The following is an 18,511-nucleotide window of genomic DNA, read 5'->3' on the forward strand; positions in this document are numbered from 1 at the left end:
GCCAAGGCATTTGTTGGTTTAATTTAATCTGCCACACTACATAGTGGAAGCAAAACACACTGCACAAGCAGTCACTGCATGTGTGAGAAGGCAACACCCCCGACCAGCACTGCCCTCCACAGTTAAAGTCTGAGCTGCGTCAGGGCTGCCCAACACATGCGGCTGGTGTTCTGGCTAGTGCCACCTCATTCTCTCTTAGGATGTAAAGTGAATGTCTGAACGTTGGATGTCCAGGAGTATACACCTGTTACCTGCCGTCTTAGACCCTGCTTTTGCGTCCTCAGTGGAAACACAGATTGCTCTTCTGGGGAACCATTACTAGGAGAGGGCACAATGGCTGAATGGTTGAACATCTGCAAGAGTTGGAAACCATCCTGCCAATGTACAAAGTCAACAGCAAGCCATCAGGTGAGCACAGTGTTGTCTTCCTGCTCAGAGGAGGGTGGAAGTGAAGATGACCCAAGGTTTGGCTCTCAGGGTTTGTCCATTGACCTGGAGAGTGCTGTGATCAGCTGCTTCAGTGGTATCAGGAGCGATGTAGAGGGGAAGCAACTTTTAGTTTGGATGCAGAAGTTTTACTGTAGTTCATGTACTGTTTTTCTCCTCTACAGGATTATCTGGTAGTTTTCTTGAGTCACTGCCACCACTTGAAGGCTCAAAAGTTTTCTTGTAGAGCTGCTCATGGTTTTTTTCAGATTACCACAGTTCAATTTTGTTGTGAAAAATGCACTTATTCAGTATTCAGTATCTGCCCTGTGTGCAGCAGTCTGTAGTGTTTGGGGATGAATGGTGGTCTGAAAGCATGAAGAAACTGATTTATATTAGTGGTGCCTCCAACACATCAGTTGTTCGGATAGAGAGATTTTGTTCAGAACCCTTCAATTTCTCCAGTGTATGTCATCATCTGTCACCAGTTCCTTGGCCTGTCTTTAATCTGATGTCACTTGAACTATAAAATGCTTTAAGACGTTTGCCAGCCAGTTGGCTATTGACTGTAAACAAGATTGATTTTTTTAATTTTGTCATTTAACTGTAAGCGCGTGCTCACATTTGAAACTGGCAACAGGCACCATTTCATCAGTCAAATACAAAGTTTGGGAAGTGTCTGGAACAAGGACCATTTCCTTCCCATCCCTAGCCAAAAATACATGTTTCTTAGATAATCAAAATTGACTGTCCAGCCTCATGCTCTGACAGGCACACATTGCGATGAACCTTGGCAGTACAGTGTTCGCTCTCCAGTGGCATTAGCACAGCAAGGAAAGGATGTCATTGCATATGGTCAGTGTAAACCAAGGTCCTTCCTAATGGAAGACATCCCAGTACATCTCCTGTGGCCACTTCTGTTTTCCTGGTCTTAATACCAGTGGGCTCTTATTGTTTCAGTCTGTCTGAGGCCAGATGAATGTCTCAATGCCATTCACTGTAAAGCAAAGATGACTGGCAAGAACAGGAATATGGGGCTTAAATAATTTATAGCTCCATGAATACATTTAAACCTAAATGAGAAGAAAAGTAACTAAGACAGATTCTTTCTATTCTTGTTAAATCACCCTTCTGTAGCCTTAACTTTTCCATGGCAGATGGAAGAACACAATCACAAATATGTTTGCAGAAGATGCTGAAGTATTTACGTGGCACGGCACATGCACCCAATAGCAACCTCCTCTCAACAAGAAACACAGATGAAAGCTGTCTGCAAATGTTATATGTAGATGAAGTTCCATATACCACTTTAAATTCTAATTTTGTATGCAATAAAAACTCCCGATAGCAGATGGAAGTATTAACCACATTTTAGAAAGAATGCTGTCTGAGGCTGCTGATAGCTCTTCAGCTGGCAGTGTGTCTGCCCTATAGAGGTAGCATGTAAGCCCTGCCACCTGACAGGTAAGCCTCTGGGATTTTGAATGTCTCATCCAAGGCAACTGTGAGCTTCCTGTTTCCCTCATGCAAAAGATGGAGGTGGATACCCAGTCATTTTGTGTAAAAAGGGATCCTAAGGGAAAAGCTTTTTTAAATGATATAGGAGGAAAATAATTAAATGGATCTGGATGACACTGCAAAAGAGAAGCAGCTTTCTCTCCTGAGACTGTGGGAGAGTGCTGTGATTTCAGACCTCAGACACAATGGGCTTTGGTCCTCGTCTGCCCCAAAATGAATCGTGCCTGTATCACAAACACTTAAAGTTCTTCTCATGCTTACCAAATCTTCCTGGATGTTTTAAATAATTTTTGAATCCACCAAGTATTTAAATAAGCAGGGTTGTCAGGGTGTGTAATGGCAGGATGGAAAATGTCAGGGATGGGTGTGAGCAACATACTGAAGGTAAATTACCTCTCTTCTTCAGTCTGTCACCAGTGGTGCAAAAATGTAAATAGCATGTCCATGGACTGGGATTTTTAGTGATTGCAGAAACCTAATGCTCTGCACTGCAAATTACAGAGTTAAGGTAGGGGGGAGGGGGCTAATACACGTGTGTCTAAGGCAAATAAACAAGTAAAGTCTCTTGTTTATAACCAGCGCTGCATCCTGCTTGTCTCTCCTGATCAGTCTGTAGAGAAAATCGGATCATTCAGGCTGATGGACTTAGAAAGGGCTAGGGCTGTTAGACTGCTTCTGTGGTGGACAGCAGGCATCACTGCCCTATATTCATAGACCATTTCCCTTTCGCAGCTCTCTGCCCAAAAACTGTAGTTGATGTGTATTGCTTGGCCCAGGTCCCCCCATCTCGTGCTGGGCCAGAGGGCTGATAGAAGTCACTGTGCTGAAGTGCAGTGGCACAGGGGATGCTTGGCAACAGGCTCATGGAGGCCGGGCATCTGCTCTTCTTCACAATTCATCTCGTTCCTCCTCATTGCAAATGCAGGCGCTCCTTTGGCTGTTCATGAAGGGCCGGCAGCCCAGGGTCCAGACAGCGTTGAACACTGTGTCTGCAACGGATTCACAAGCTGCAGGGAAGGAAAAGATGAGGCAGGTAAGTAATAGGCACTTCGGGACATCTGGGGGGTGGGTGGAAGCCACCCTAGCCTGAGCTCTGCACCGAGTTGTGTGGTATTTGCAGTTGGAAGCATGGGCTGTTGTCTTATCTCCGAGTATTGCGGATTTATAAATCCAGAGGTTCCCTTCTGCTGAACTGGGGGCTCTTTTCTCCCTAGGGTGGCACCAGTCTGACACTAACTTCTCGCCCCTTTCTGTTCTTGCCTCTGTCAGGCTTTTCTGGTCGATGGATCATTTGGGGCACTGCAAATAGCACTATTTACCAAGCAGGTTTCCAAGAAGACCTCTACAAGACTGTCTTTCCTGCTTCCCTCTCCCCTCAGTTTTCCCTATAGCCACTACTAACCAACTTTTCTGCTTTTTGGGAGTTGCCAGCCAGCACGAAAATCCTACTGCAGTTATAACAGCGGAGCTGTTGATACAGTCTGCCTGACTACTAGCCCCTCCTCTTCCCAAAAAACAAGCCCAAAACTGCTTGTCAGTAAATAAATAGGTTAATATGAAGTCTTTTAGGGTTTACTCACTGGCAACCAACATTAATTGCTGTATGCATATGGGAAAGTCCTGCCTTTGGGACTGTCTGCTCTCACCTCAGCCTCTCAGAGCACCTCGCTCTGCTCCTGCTGCTTTAGGAGTTTGCTCAGTTGGCAGGTGTTGGAGAGCCTGTAGTGAGCCATGGGAAAACTAAGGCTTTGGTTAACTGGCACTGCTGCAGCTGGGATGCTTGTGCCCACATGAAGGGAGTGCAGATGCTGTTCCCCTGCCTGCTCTCTCTATCCTGGTGACTAAGTGGAAAGGATCCCAAATGAGAGCTGGGATGGTGGTGGTGGTGGACTGTGTGACAGGAGCTGCTCATAGCAGCACTGAGGACAGGGAGTGGCAGGTATAGAGCACAGGACAAGAGGCAGAGCAAGGGGAGGAGAGGATGACTCAGATGTTTGTTAGTCTGCAACTACCTGTGCTTCCTGCTGCAACCAGGACAGAGATGCTGGAGGTATTTAGTCCTACTTGGCTACAGGCAGAGGTGGCTTGGCTCAGCCAAGAAGTAAGGGCTCTGCTCCACCTTTACTCCCTAGTATTTCTGTTTCACTGCTGCAGGCAGAAAGGAAAAAGGAGGGATCTGAAAAAATTGCAGGGGGAAAAATCTGAAGAAATAGGAAGAGGTTGGCTGCACAAGTTTTTGTGGACAGGGGTGACCATGAAAGATTTGCTGTACTCAGCCTGTAGCACTTATATCTTAGTCCATGTCTTTGTTTTCTCTTGCTGGCCTGGACACTGTTTCCAAACATTTATCTGTGATGAAGTAGAAAGCCATTTGCACTAGTACCCCTAGTCATGCAGCCTTACCTGTGTGCTCTAATGAGGTTGCACCTTTGGAAAACAAATGCAGATTTAACTGTCCCTTACAGCAGGGCATCAGCAGCAGGGATCAGAGGGGCTGGCTGCAATTAGCTGTGAGAAACTGAGCAGCACCACCAGTTTTATTCAGCTTTGGGAATGGGCTGTTCTCAAGGGCTCTGCCAGTTTTTCAGACTAGAGGTCCCATAAATATCTTTAACTGTTTCAGTGTCACCTACTGTTGGAAGGTCTTATCTCTGCCTGTCCAGCATTACTGCCACACAGCCCCTCTGCAAGAGACAGGTACCTGCCTTACAGAGGATGGGGTAATGAAATGGCCTCAGGAGGAGCAGACTGGGGGAGGCTGGAGGCTTTCCTGCCATGGCTGACCTCTAGTAGTGGAAGGGTCTATGTTTCCTCCTTGTCATACAGTGAAGAGGTGCTTGATGTTGGCACAGGGGACCAAGAGGCAGGCTTGGACTCTTCACAAAAGTTAGCAAATGCAGCCTTTACCAAAAAGCGCTTCTCAAACTTGCAGTCTGAAGCTTTTAAAATTAGGCAGAACCAGGGCGGCTGTTGAGCTGCTGACACGTCACTAGAAGTTTGTTAGTACGGGGGCTTCTGAGGAATCCAGCTCTGCCCACCATGGCTCAGCCACCACCCATGTCCCTGGTGCCATCGTCATCTCTTGTCTGTGAACCAGATCCCAGAGAGCCCTTGTCCTTGTCTCTCCCAGTTTGTTGGCCCTTGGCCATGTACAGGTTTCAGTTGCGGTTTACTGGCTGTAGAAGGTTTTTTCACCAGTTGAAGGTGGTTTAACTCTTGAGGAGAGCATCCAAGGGTTGAAGGAATTGCAGCTCGGTTTTCTTGTTGGTGGGTTGGTTTTTTTTTTTGTTTGTAGGGGTTTTTTGGGGGGGGGGTGTGTTGGTTGGTTTGGGGTTTTTTCTTTCCACATTTGTAATGTTTTCTAAAAGTAAATAATTTTAGGTCTCTAGTCTTGGGACAGAAGTGTGTGCGAAGGGAGCAGATCTCGGTGTTCTCACTCATCTCTGACCCACCTGTGACAAGCACGGGGCAGATGTGCTGCTCCCTACTGCAGATTCTTGCTGTTTTCAGCAAGGAGAGAGCTCCCTGCCCAAACCCTCCCCTCCCTGCCCAAACCCTCACCTCCCTGCCATCGCTTGTCCTCTCCATAGGGGATGTGAGCCAGGAAGCCTACCTTCCACCTTGGAGACAAACCCAAGGCTGCGCTTAAGGTCGGAGCAGATGGAGTGGAGGCACCAGCGGAACTTGGCGTCACAGCGGTATTTGTTGGCCCCACAGGTGTCGTAACAGATGTCCAGCTGGTTACAGCACTTGGTCATGGCAGGGATGCCCAAATCTAGCTGGGGAAAGAGAGGAAAGCAGTGTCCTTTGGCTGTATCCTGGCCTCAGAATCAGACAGCTCCAGCTGGCTGGGGTGTTGCAAAGCTCAGTTGGATCCTTTCCCAGAAGCTACCTCTGATAGCTGGGGCAGCAGGAGAGAACACGTTTCTCCCTCACCATCTAAAGTAAGTGGCAACAACAGTGCAGGCCCTGTACAGGGCAGACCACATTCCCTTCTCTCTGTTGTGGGGGATTAACCTCTGGTAGAGAGGTGAGAAACAGCCCCTCCATGAATCTGCTAGTTCTCATTTGTCCGAGTTGATTAGAGAGCTTCCTGTCCTTGCCAGCAGTGGCAAAGGCCCCTTTTCTCTTTCCTCCTTTTCCCACAACCTGACAAGTCCTGCTCGTTGGCCTAATAAATCTGCTATAAGTGTTATTAATGCCTTATTTCTCAGAGACGCACTTATGAGGCCAAGGACAAATACAGCTTGATCAGGGGAGTTCTACTTGCTTGGAGGTAAACAGCAGCTTAGCTAATAACCATGGGGGTGATGGGGCAGAAGGCCTGTCTCCTGCAGAGGCTGGACTCATTAGCTTGTTATAAATTCTTCCTTTTTTTGGTCTTCCTCATATAATATTTAGGAGATTGTTTCTTCATTGCACGCAGTGCTTGTGACTGCCTGCCTAAGGAGAAGGTACTGCAGAAATGCCTACAAGGTTTGCAGTGAAATGTAGTGTAAGGATCTAATATTACATGAAGAATGGGATGCAAAGAGAGGGCTTTTTGGAGCAGGAATCTGCCTAATGGCTGCAGACTTCATGGGCAGCAGTAATGCATAAAGTAAATAATATTTCCTGCTCTTAGAGCCTCCTGGGAGTACTTTTCCTGGTGATTCTAATATGTTTTCATTAATTGCTTTTAAAATAACAAGTGGGTGCAGTTTTAAAGCCTGCAGGTTTATTTCATTGCTTGGCAAAGGCAAAAGCATGGGAGGAGGCTAAGGGCCGGGTGTAGAGAATGCCTTCAAGTATTGCTGTTTCGACATTATGCTATGCCACTGAGCTGCCTGTCATGGAGCGTGTTCCCTGTCCTATAGCAAGGACACAGGATTGTTCAGGGCCTTGGTAAAAATATGTTCCTCTGCACTGGTGCTCTGCTTGGCCAGGTGCCCCCTTTTCTTCTCATGGTGCTAACCTGCTCAGGAAACTTTCTCTTTTGGCACCTACTAAGACAACCAGAGCAACAGCCCGGTCGTTTGTAAACATAACTCATGTCTATGTGACTCCTGTTTCACTGCCATCAGCAGTTGAAATCTTAATGCCTCCCTAACTGACAGGTAGTTAGGCAGTGCTCAGACTGACACGTTTGCCTTGCTTGCTGACAACAGACAGCTTTGTCTTCTGTCAGTCCCAGGCAGATAGCTTGTTCCCTGACACCACAAGTGTCAGGGACCACAAGTCCCTGATATCACAAGTGATATTTCCTCCCTTTTCCAGAGCTCTGGCTTCAGCTGTGAAAAGGAGCCACCACATAGACGCTGTGTAATGCAGCTAAGCCTTTTCCCTCCCAATATTATTGGTTACTGGTTACTGTGATTAGAGAATTGCATCATTTGGGGATGGCAGGTGTGGCAGTACATACACTTTCAGGTACCTTGAGCCCCAGAAAATTTGAGCTACAGCCGTTGGGTTCCTGTGGTTTGTAGTGAGGTCGCGGCATTGGAGCCTTCCCTAAGAAAGAGAGGAAAAATGTTAGGAAAGCCAATCTTCCCAGTAGCAGCACCAAAAAGTAGGAGTGACAGGCAGCTCCCCCTTTGGTCTGCATCCCCAAACACTTCACTCTCCCAGGAGATGCAAGGAGGAAGGGATAGATACTAGATCTGGCTGAGACTTGTGTTTCTCTGGATTGTCCCTTGATGTATGTTCAGTGCTTGTTCTGTTTCTGTCCCAGCTGGTTTTATAAAAGGGAGATCTCAAATGCAGAGCAAGGTGTTAAGATATTTTGAGGTGCTAAACCAAGACATTTGAACCCTCCTCTGGGAAAAGTTTGCAAGCTGTGTGAATGCTCCAACAAAAACATGTGAGCTGAGCCTTTTGTAAGTCCATCACCTCTAGGGCTAAGTTTCTACTTCCTTGAGCACCACTACAGAATTTAAATAGACATAAAATAAATCTAATTTAGCCCTTGAGGCAGGATTGAGGTTTTTTTAAACTACATTTCCACTGTTTTCTTCTTGTCAGCACTGATAATCATTTAAGATGCTTTTACCTTTTTTCTGTCCAGGTACCCAAAATACCAGTGGCTAATAGAGGCATAAATCTACCATGTTCTTGAGAAGACCTCACAGACAAATGCATCAAAAAGTCTTATGCAGGTATGTTCCCAGCACCTTCTAAATTAAAAATTGCCAGAGTGGTTTTCCTTGAACAAGAGGTTTGGAACAAATGAGCAACAAAGTGAAATAGCTGTGAGATGCCAATGCTGTTTTCTCCAGCCATACAGAAATACAGTGTGCACCAAGGATTTGGCTGTCCACAAGCCAAGATAAAGCTCTCTAGCTGACACTGCCACCAGGCGATGGCATTTGTGTGGGAAGGTATTTCTCAGTACAGCAGTTAGCTATGGTGTTTCTACCTTTCTGTCCACTTTTGAATAGGCCAGAGTTGCTTCATGCTCCAGATGCAATTTTCTAGTGCAGAAAGCACTGTTATTTTGAGCAGGTAGAGCTGAGTTAGCACTAGACAAAGAGCACAAATCAGTTGGTTGCAGCACACCATCATTATGGGATTACTTTTGCACCAAAACATAACTCTGAGGTAACTGAGGTACATTGAGGCAAGGTGACTTCTGAGTTTACTGACACGTTGCACATTACAGTATTTTGGTGGTTATGCTATGGAGAGAAGGAATTATATCTATATATGGACTGAATCTATATCCCAAGGCTCCTAAGAAATGTAATGAGAGCAGGGCTGCACCCAGGTCTTGGTGCAATTCACAGCTAGTTGCTCTTTTGGAAGGGCATGAGAACTGGCACTCACAATTCAAATTTCCTGAACTGAGGTAGGAGGCAGAGGAAAGTTCAAAATCCAAGGTGGATTTTGCAGGTCGGGGTCAAATTTTAATGATTTGCTTGTAATATTGACAAATTATCTTTCTGCAGCGCACTGTCAATTAATGGGATAAGCTGGCAAGTCAGCGTAGGAGTGGAACTGTTTGGGGATATGGAGATAATTGTTTCCAGAGAAAACCTTCTTTTAAGCTGAAGGTACACCTATTAAGTCTTAGAAAGCTGTCCTGAGGAAAAAAAATTTCACATGAGAATTGTGATCAACAAGACATGAACTACCTTCCCGATGAGCCCTTGCTGGAAGCCTGTCCTCTTCCTCTCTGAAAAAGTTTAATCATTTGTAAAGTGCCCTTTGGTGAACTCTTTCTCGGCTGCCCTTTGGTGAACTTCCGCAGCTAAAGTCCAAGACACCAAAATTAACCTCTCTCCCACATCTTACTTTCTAGCTAACAGTAAAACAAAAGCAAAAAAGAAATAATAGGCATTCCTGACTCTACATAACCATTCATTCTGTGCTCTTGTTATCATCTATTTCTTGCCCATCCTTATAGGCACTTCTGTGATGGCAGAAGGGACTTGGTGGGTCACACTGGCTGTTTGCTAGCTGTGTTTCACCAAAGGCTGACACCTACTTGCTGCAGGGCATCACTGGGATGAAGAAGAGAGCTGCAAGCACAGCAGGACCTGCACGGCAGCATGCTGAAGAGTGATGCTGATGTGTAAAAGCACAGCATTGCTGAGGAAGCCTGTTCTTTGGAAGGAGTTTTATTTCAGGGAATTTTCTTGTTGGCACAGCCTTAGAGGAGAACTGAAGTTGGTTTCCTAATGGAAGCAAGTTTCCCTGATGCATTTTAATACCTCCAGGCTTTTGTAGCTATGCCAAGAGACTGGAAAACAGCCAGCTGGCTAGAACAGCTGCTGGCCATGCAGGAGGTCTCAGACACTGCAGTACTGGTACACTGGCAGGAGGAAGTGAATGTATTTCTGGATGAATAAATGGTCTTGGGGCTCCTTAGTGTTTTGAGTGGCCCATTGTTATTTCTCTGCCCCAGGCAAGCAGGCTTTGAGCAGACATTGTCCTACATAGCACAGCTGTGTTGGAGTGTCTGACTTTGAAGGCTCTTTTCTCACAGCCTGGATGCGCCTCCTCATCTTAAGCCTCGGGACCAAATTTTGGGCAAGATGTTGAAGTCCTGCCTGGCCAGACAGATGAAGGAAGCTATCAAGGGAGTTAGCCCCAGTTCAGGCTGTTTCCCACCCCAAGATGCCCAGAGACATTTTGTGAGGAGGAGGAGGAGGAGGTATTTGCCAGCAGTTGCTAGTGTAATCCTAATGTCCTGATTTAAGGGAGTAATCCATCAAGTTCTTTGTTTTCAGACCTCACTAGCTGCTGAAAAATCAAGAGAGTCTTACAGCTGGAACAGCCAAGTGCTGTGTGCTCAGCTGAAGATGGATGTGGTAATCACAGGTGAGTCCTGACCTTTATTAGGGCAAAATAAGCTATTATCAGTGTCTCAGCTGAAATGAAAGATAGTAGAAGGCATAATTTTGGCGTTGTGCCTGGGGAAGAAGCAATGAGGCCCTGATTCAGCAGGAAGATGGTAAAGATGGTTTGTGTTCATTCTTCTGGGCACAGACTGGTTCTCACTGGTTTGGGATCATCCCTGCATCCCTTCCACTTGCAGCCTGCAATGTCTGGGCTAGAGACCAGCATGGATAAATGGTTATGGAAGGGTTCAGCAAGACCTTTAGAAGCATTTGGGCAGAGTTTCAGTAGTTTCCTCCTTCAACCAGTGATTAACGACTTGTTCAGCAGAGGATGAGAACAGCACTAACGATGAGCTTGTTTGTTTTCCTTTCTAGGTAAAACATTTCTCTGGTAAGACGCAGGATGCTCTCAGGGAGCAGGCAGGCATTTGCACCACCCCCCTGTGGAGATGCTCTTCCCCCTGCCCAGAGTGCAGGACTGGGGCAGCAGGGGCAGGGAGAGCCCCAGCCGCAGGATGTGCTCAGAGTGACCACTCCTCCAGGACTTGGTGAGACTCCCTGAACCGAGCTCTGGTACCAGCCTTCCCAAACCTTGCCTCACGCACACGGCAGTCCCAGCCACACTATGCCCACTACAGTCACTATGTTAAGAAGGGCAAGTCCCTTTCTGCTCTGGATTTGGAGCGTGGTGTGGACCTAAAGGGGTGTTATCACACACTGCGTGGGGCTGCCATGCCGTGGGCCTGGGGAGGGGCTGTCTGATGGGTAAATGGGCTCATTCTGTGTGCTGGAGCAGTGCTGTGGTGTGCAGGGGGGTCTTCTTCTCCAGACATTGTGCCCTTGGGGTGCACACTGCCACCAGTGGGCCCCACAGAGCAGCCGTGGCCCTCCCGAGCTGCTGCAGAGAGGCAGCCCTACCTGGGAATGTCATGGGGCCCCAGGCTGAGGGACCAGGGCTGCTGTGGGGCTGAGGCACCTGGCACCCTGCAGGTCTGTGGGGCTGAGGTGCCTGGCCTGCTCCCTGTTTCCTGTTAGCATGGGGCCCGGGGAGCAGGGCAGAACAGATAAATACACATTATTTAAAAACAAAACAAAAAATAACCAAAAAAAAAAAGAAAAAAGGAAAAAAAAAAAAAAAAACCCAAAACCCAAAACCATGAAAACCAAAACCCCAAACCAACTTGAAAGCTCATTTTAAACTCTCTTTGTGGCCTCATTTTGGCTAAGGGTGGCCCATCTGCCCTCTTTTCCTGACAGGCAGCTCATGTCCCATGATGCAGCATCTGTTCCTCCCAGCACCCTTGCTGCTGGCCTGGGAGGGGCGGGAGGTGCTTCCCTCGGCTGCATCTGTCAGGGCAGCAATACAGACAACCCTGTGCAGGCTGGAGACGCACAGCACGGTGCGCAGCTCATGTTCTGGAAGAAATGGGATGCATATAGGCCAAAACTGAGTTGGTAGGATTTCTCCAAAGCATGGAGCCTTTGTCTGTGAAAACAAAGGTCAGGGAAGGAGAGGGGCTGAAACCACAAGCATCCTGCCCAGTCACTAGGGATGTGACATGAAGCTGGGGAGAAAAGGGCTGGCAGGCAGTTGTGGATGGGTAGGCTGAGTTGACTGAAAACAGTTATTGCTGTGGGGACAGTTGTAGGAGCATGGGAAGAGGACACAGTCTGCAGGAAGCCACCTTCCTGTTCCCAAACAGGTCCTGGTGCCCCTCTATGCGCCCGGCCCCCTGCCCTGCCTGCACTCCTCCTGCCCTGCTCTCCCCAGGATGTCACCCCCTTCATCCTGCCTCCAGGACAAACTCTTCCTTTTTGGTAAATCATTCTAAAGTCCAAGGCAAGCGGCAGCTGCCTCATTCTGCCTTGAGTACTAAGGGTTCCTCCATGCTGACTGCAGGTCTTGTGTGCCTTCCTGTTATCTCCCCTCCTCCAGCCCACTTATTAACCAGCTTGCAACTGTTGAACAATGACACTCTGAAGGTTGCTGAGATTAGGGCAATACTAACAATCCCTTCTGAGTCAGGCCTGCACAGGCTGCTCGTCCTCCCCTCTAGGGCCTCACTGCCTACCCTGCTGCTTCTCTCCAGTGGTCTGGGCAGCCCGGTCACCTATATGCCCTTCCTGTAAAACCTATGTCCTCTCCTCTTGTCCCCTTGCACACAACACAGTGATCAGGCTGTTCTCAGTGAGAGGGGAAGATGAGGGTTCAGTGCCCCGGTGCTGGCACTAGCAGAGAAGTTGTGACTCTGCAGTGACTTGCTGAGCAGAGCAAGGGTCAGGTCATGGATAGGAGCTGGTGGTGGTCTTGGGGAAGGAGAGCACATGAGGGGGAAAGGGCAGGGAGAAAGGAGCCCGCAGGAGCGGCGTTCACTTACCATATCGGCATCTGTACTGGCATACTCCATTTTTTCCCCCAAGCAGTTCCAAGAAGGAGTCAAAGTAGCTGTTCACTGTTTCAAAGCTGTCCCGGATGGCCTCAATGCCCCAGTCTGAATAGGATGACTCTGCCTGGGAAGCTTGGTGGGCGGTGTTCACCTGCGTTGCTTCTTCTGTGCATTGCCCTAAGCCCAGCGTCAGGCACAGAACCGCTGCCTTGAAAAGCAGCCGCATGCTGCAGTCCAGATCCAGATCCCAGAGCCCTCGTCCAGGCAGATATGCAGGCAGGGAGGAGTGGGAGCGAGCTGTGGCATGCAGGAGGCAGGCAAGCACCCCTCTGCCCTGGACTTTAAACGCTGCTGAGGGAGCCAGCATGAGGTCACCACAGTCAGAGTGCAAAGTGCACCACAGGGATTTGGAACAAGTTCATCTTGCAGAGATACACCAGGGAGTGAGTTTGCACAATCCCGCTGGAACAGGCTCAGCCCCTGTGGCACCAGGAGGGGCTGCAGGCCTGCCTGCACATGGGAGACCTTCTGCCTGCCCCACCGAGGCACTGCATGGGCCACCCCGCTCTCTCCGCAACCTGTTGGGACATGAAGAGTATCTCTCTGACCAGAATTTCTACTGCTCAGGCAATGGCAGTAATAGACCAGCAGCAGACTGAGGAGTACCTGTTGCCTTTCTCCTTGGTCTCCTGGGCATGTAATGGGGTGGGATGAGGCACCCACCCGGCCTAGCTGCTGTTGGGGACTGCTCCTAGCAAACCTGAGGGACCACAGGGATGACACGTTGCTTGTGTGAAGGGGCTTTGCAGGCCTGCATGCCCAGGACAGAAAAGGGTGGCAGAACGTGCCATGTCCTGCTCTGCTATGGCTAGAGGGTGCTGTCGGTCCTCGTAGGGGTTGAATCGGCAACTAAGGAGTAGTTTGGGTTTAGAAACGCTGCATTCAGGGTGATCCCTTGGTGTGTCCCCCCAGTTATAGGATCAGTGATGCAGATGAGTATTGGCCTTTGATGGGACTCCTGGAGGCTGATGTTAGATGGCTGGTGGTTACAGCTTTTGTGTAATGCTGCTGCTGCTGCCGAATTAAACGTGTCACATAGATGGCCCACAGCAGGGAAGGGCCGGCACCAAAGCCCAAGGCAGGTAACAGGCCTGTGGGGGAGCTGCTGGGACTGGCCTGTCGGGACCTGGGGCCTGCGCAGCTGGTGGAGGCTTCAAACAAGTTACTCATTAAAAGAAACCAACCAAATGAACACCAACAGCAAAAGACAACACAAACCACTGATAAATAACAGGGAAGGGAAGTGGCATGGGAAGGCTCTGGCTGCTCATGAGAACCTTTTTGGATGTGCCCCAGCACAGCACTGCCTCTCAGAAACAGCCACTGTGCAGCTGATGGGCAGATCAGCCGATCTCTGTGGGCCCCAGCGGCCAACTTCAGCAGCCATTTCTGTTTGAGTGGCCGGGCTGTCGGGTGGAGACTCTCCAGAGGCAAGAGGAGCCGGGCAGTGGGACTTTCAAATACATAGCAAATGTTAAGTGCAAATTCTGACATTTTTCTGTTTTGCAGGAGACTTGGCCCTGCTGTATCATTACTTCTGAAGCGCCAGAGCTGCGTGACACTTGTCTGCCTGCATCCTTCTGTATATGGCTGTGCGTTATGTGCTCCAGACGTGGGATAAGGAGGAGAGAGCACAGCCAGGTCTTGGTTTCTCAGACAGGTAAGTCAGGAAGTGGGGAAAAGAAGCAAACAAGCTGTTTGGTCCTTTTTCTGTGAAATGGTGTGAAGCCAGAGCCAGCTACTACGTTCTTGCTTTATCTGGTCTGATGCCCATTGCTGGCTGCGTTCATGCTCCATGCCCCTCAGAAGGGGATGTGAGGGTTCCTCAGGTCAGCAGCCAGAGGTGATTTGGTTGTACAGCCACAGCTGATACCTTTGTGGTGCCTCCCTGAATGCTACTTCATAGCTGGAGCTGTGCGCCACTGTCCCAGCCTGTGGGAGGAAGCTTGGCTGAGTCACTGGATGAAGGGACATATAAGGTGTGCGGGAGGTTCTGAGGAAACCTCAAACCTGCTTTGGTTTTTGGGAGATGAACGCAAGGAGAGAGGCAGAGAGCCTTGGGAAGGGAGGTTGGCAGTGTCCTTGCTGCAGACAAGGAGGTGTGGAGCACTGTAATGCCTGGTGATAATTAGGGTAATGTTTTGCATTGAGCTAGAGGTGCCAGGTTGCTGCTAGATGGTCTGTTCCCTGGAGCCTGGGAACCAGCAAGTCTCTGCCTCTAGTGAGCCTTTCTTGAACAGGGTGTCAGTGGAGACACTTGTGAAGTGAGGGCTCCCCTGCAGGAGCACTTTGCAGGACAGGACTGGAGAGCTCGGCCTGTCCTGCTGTTCAGACCATACTGGGGACTGGTCTGTCAGTCTTGGTGGAAATGGGCTGCTGTCCCTGGAATTTGTTGTCAAGGAGCCTCAGTGAAGGGAAAACCAGGTTCAACAGTCCCACACGTGTCTTGCAGTGAGTGGAGCTGTTCATGGCTGTTGGCTCAATCCCTGCCATGTGTGACATGCTGGTTTGCAGACCTAGTGCTCCCCGCCCTTAGAAACGGCCTGGCAGGAATTAATGTAAAAAAGAGCAAACCAGCTATCCAGAATTAGCTTGGAAACATTGTGCAGAGCCCCTGGGCAGCTGTGCTTGGTGCCATGCTTTTATGCGGAGCCTTTTAGGGTTGCTCTGGAGGCAATTCCAGAACATGGCTTTCTTTGTCATCCCTTTTCCCTGGTGGCTGATCCATGTGCTGCTCAGTGGGAGCAGAGAAGGGGAAGAATACCATCAGGACTGCAGAGGATGCAAAACACAGTGACTGTGGTGTGAGCGGTCAGTGCTGTGCTACTGCCACACAGGACATGCAGCCTGGAGGGGGTGGCCCTGGCCGGAGCGTTTTGCAAAATCAATTGGAATTAAATAGGAAAGCTGATCAGGACGGGGGAAGCAGCTGGCAAAGTGCAGGGCCTGGGAAAAGGCGCTGGAAACTTTACTGCTAGTTCATTGCTTGTTGTCCTAAAGCAAAAGTTTGTGAATAAAAAAGCAGCCTAACTGCTCTCCCCAAACGTGGCTGCCCCTTTGCCCTGCCCCAGGGATGAGCTGCTCTCCTTCCTTCCTCCTCCTTCCTTCCACCCCTCCCCACACCAGTCTCCAGAGACATTTTCAGTCCAGCTGCAAATAGCTTGGTTGCACCCAGACGTCAAGATCTGAAGACTAGGAAAAATGTAGGGTTGAGTAAAGCTAGCAAACGCCAAACACCACCTCCCCACACACACAGTTGCTGCAGGGAATTGCTGTCCAGGCTCAGCAGCAGCAGAAGTGAGGGCTGCCTGAAGCGGTTGTTCACAGCAGGTACCTGCAGGTCGTCTGACACTGCTTTGATTCACGGTGGTTGAAAATACTCCCTCCCAATGCCAATTTTTCTCTCTCTGAAGATTTGAGAGACTCAGATGTTGTCTGCCACGATGGTGAACACTGACAACTGGTTTCTGAACCTCGTCTTGACCTCAGGATAAGCAGCTCCTGACTCCATGCATTCATTTCTGACTCCGTAATGCTTAAATACAGAGCAGCCCTCAGGCTGCGATGAGTCACTCACCCCTAATGACACTAACAGGCTGTTGGCAGCCGCTCCTGTCAGACAGGAGGTAGATCTACTATATGGGGCAGATGCCCATCCCACAGGAGGATGTGCATGTCTATGTCCCCCCATGCTAATGGTAGTGAACCCCTTCCTGGATGAAGCTGGAAACCCTCTTGGCTTTGCATTATCAGACATGCCAAAGCAAGCACTGACCCTTGCACTAATCCTGGCTTTGCCTGGATCCTTCCCTCTGTGTTCTGCTGGGGCCATGTGGTAGGACAGAGGCTCTGAGCTCTTTTTCTGTAAGTTTTGGCCAGCTTAGTGAGTTGCCGGTTGATGTTTAAGCACAGCTTAAGTAAGGGGAGCAGGCAGCTTGTGGTTAAGGTTAGTGGGTAATCTGTGATTGTTTCAAAGCCTGGTTTGGGAGCCGGATGACTCACTGGTTATCAAAACAAGAAATGCAGCTGGATGATGAAATGCCCAAGGAGTCCCTCGCAGAGTCAGGTCAGAGTCCAGAGGTGGAGGAGGGTGGGTGGAGGGTTAACAACCCTCTCCCTCAGCAGGGCTGCGCTCAAGTTCGTGCTCTGATCCAGTTTCCAGGAGCCGCCGGACAGATCACTTCAGCCTTGTGCTGCGTCACCCTGTCTTTAGGTGCTGATACTGCCAGACCCTTTACTTTGTCTTGTCCTGTGCTGAGGCGATTCACAGGCCTTTTTCCCTATCCCTGACCCTACCCAGCCTTGTTTAGCTGTGCCTGCTGCAGTTCTTACCCACGCGGGATTCCTCCCATGGTTATGATCCTCCTAGGTTGTGCTCCAGGTACAGCTGTGCTGGAAGAGCCCTGCATACCCAGGTAGAATGGGTGGGGAAGCCAGAGTGTGTAAGTGCTGGTTAGAGGTAGCACAGGGCTGAAACATGATCCTTCCCTTCCTCCATGGGAGGGGGCAAAATCCACCCAGGCCCCCCCCTAACTCCTGGGTAGGTGCCTCAGGCTGCATGCGGGCAGTAGAGCAGCCCCTCTTGTTGCAGAAGGGGGGGAAGGCTGTAAGCTGCATCTCGCCTCATGAGGCTCCTGTGCTAAGGCCCCTGTGCTCTGGCTTGGCAATAGCAGCTTGGGGGCCAGGCTGGCAGCGCAAGCCTCACACCTTCTCACAAAGGGGCAGCCCTGCTGCAGCCATGAGGACATGGTGTCCCCAGGCCATGGAAGCTGGGAGGCAGCCCACAGGCACCCCAGAAACCTCAGAGGGTTGGAGCAAATCCTGTCCTCCAAAAGGACAGAGCCATCTGGCTACTCACATTCTCCTGGCATTGACCCACCTTGGTGAGGGTGTGGCAGTTCAGCAGCATGCACCGAGGAGCTGGTCATGGAATCAATTCACATTTCCAAAATGAAAATAAAACTGCTCATATGCTTTAGACCAATTTCTTATCCTGTGTCCCTGGGCTGCAAGGCAAAGGCAGTGCAGGTCCCTAACTGCAAGCTAAGTGCTCCATCAGCAATGCAGTTCCACAACGCTCCTAACCAGCCCTCGCTGTTTTCTTGCAGGTTCCTGAGGTGACCACAAATGAAGCACAAGCTCCCCTGTTCTGAAGCACAGAACAATCACAGTGATATGAACTCTGGATGTCTCGATCACGGCAGACATCAGCCTGCCCTGCCTACATGTAAGTGCGTGCACCGTCTCCCTATCGCGCTGCTGGTGTCTGGGCTGTAGGACAGTCTCATGATTCTTCCTCTCCTGTGAGCTGTTCAGAGTAAGTAGTCATTTAGCCTCTTGGCTTCGGGAAGTATTTGCCACTGGAAAAGGGTCTCTTAGCAGCTGATCCTGTGCTGTGCCCATTTTGAGTTTCAAACCAGAAGCTCATGCAGTTCCCCCATCACTGTTAAATCCCACACCAGCTACTGCCGTAAATCACTGCACCAGGGAGACAAAGGGCCTGAGCCGTGTCCTGCCCCAAGAGCAGTTCAGCTCCTGTTCACACACATTGTGTGCAACATGCTTTCAGCCCAGCCTTACCTGCCCTTCCCCTTTGCAGCCCATCAGTGCTGTGTGTTTCCAACCGACATGCAAAGTTTGGGTCCAAGAGTGTGTCTCATAGTACTTTGTGGTGTGAGCATCTTTGGCACCTGCCCACCTAGGCGATGACGTGAAACAAATGAGCTCAGTATCCAGGAAACACACTTGGTGATAAAAGTATGTGTCATCAGATTTACAACAGCCATATATGAAGAGAATTTG

General features: G+C 49.5%; 1 protein-coding gene across 2 annotated transcripts; it reads right to left on the reverse strand.

Annotated features, from left to right (window-relative positions):
• On the reverse strand, positions 1–12,961 carry PLA2G12B (phospholipase A2 group XIIB). 2 transcript variants are annotated; one of them, XM_030487742.1, is made up of 4 exons: positions 12,641–12,961; positions 7,358–7,434; positions 5,558–5,723; positions 1–2,951 (listed from the first exon to the last, which is right to left on the reverse strand). In XM_030487742.1, exons 1-4 carry the CDS (start codon positions 12,873–12,875, stop codon positions 2,833–2,835), a joined length of 597 nt encoding a protein of 198 aa, XP_030343602.1. In that variant the 5' UTR covers positions 12,876–12,961; the 3' UTR covers positions 1–2,832. The 2 variants fall into 2 exon arrangements, with proteins under 2 accessions (XP_030343602.1, XP_030343601.1); XM_030487741.1 differs by having other exon boundaries at positions 7,346–7,434.
• Between the last annotated feature and the right edge of the window lie 5,550 nt (positions 12,962–18,511).

This window comes from Strigops habroptila, chromosome 5 (genome assembly GCF_004027225.2).
Source record: "Strigops habroptila isolate Jane chromosome 5, bStrHab1.2.pri, whole genome shotgun sequence".
Classification (NCBI taxonomy): domain Eukaryota; kingdom Metazoa; phylum Chordata; class Aves; order Psittaciformes; family Psittacidae; genus Strigops; species Strigops habroptila.

Bases quoted from the DNA above. Each gene is read 5' to 3' on its own strand.
- PLA2G12B (XM_030487741.1), bottom strand. From the start codon at position 12,875: ATGCGGCTGCTTTTCAAGGCAGCGGTTCTGTGCCTGACGCTGGGCTTA. The intron at 5,724-7,345 runs GTATGTACTGCC...CTCTTTCCCCAG, and splicing joins GGCTCAAGGTACCTGAAAGT to CTAGATTTGGGCATCCCTGC. The intron at 2,952-5,557 runs GTAGGCTTCCTG...CCTTCCCTGCAG, and splicing joins GTTTGTCTCCAAGGTGGAAG to CTTGTGAATCCGTTGCAGAC.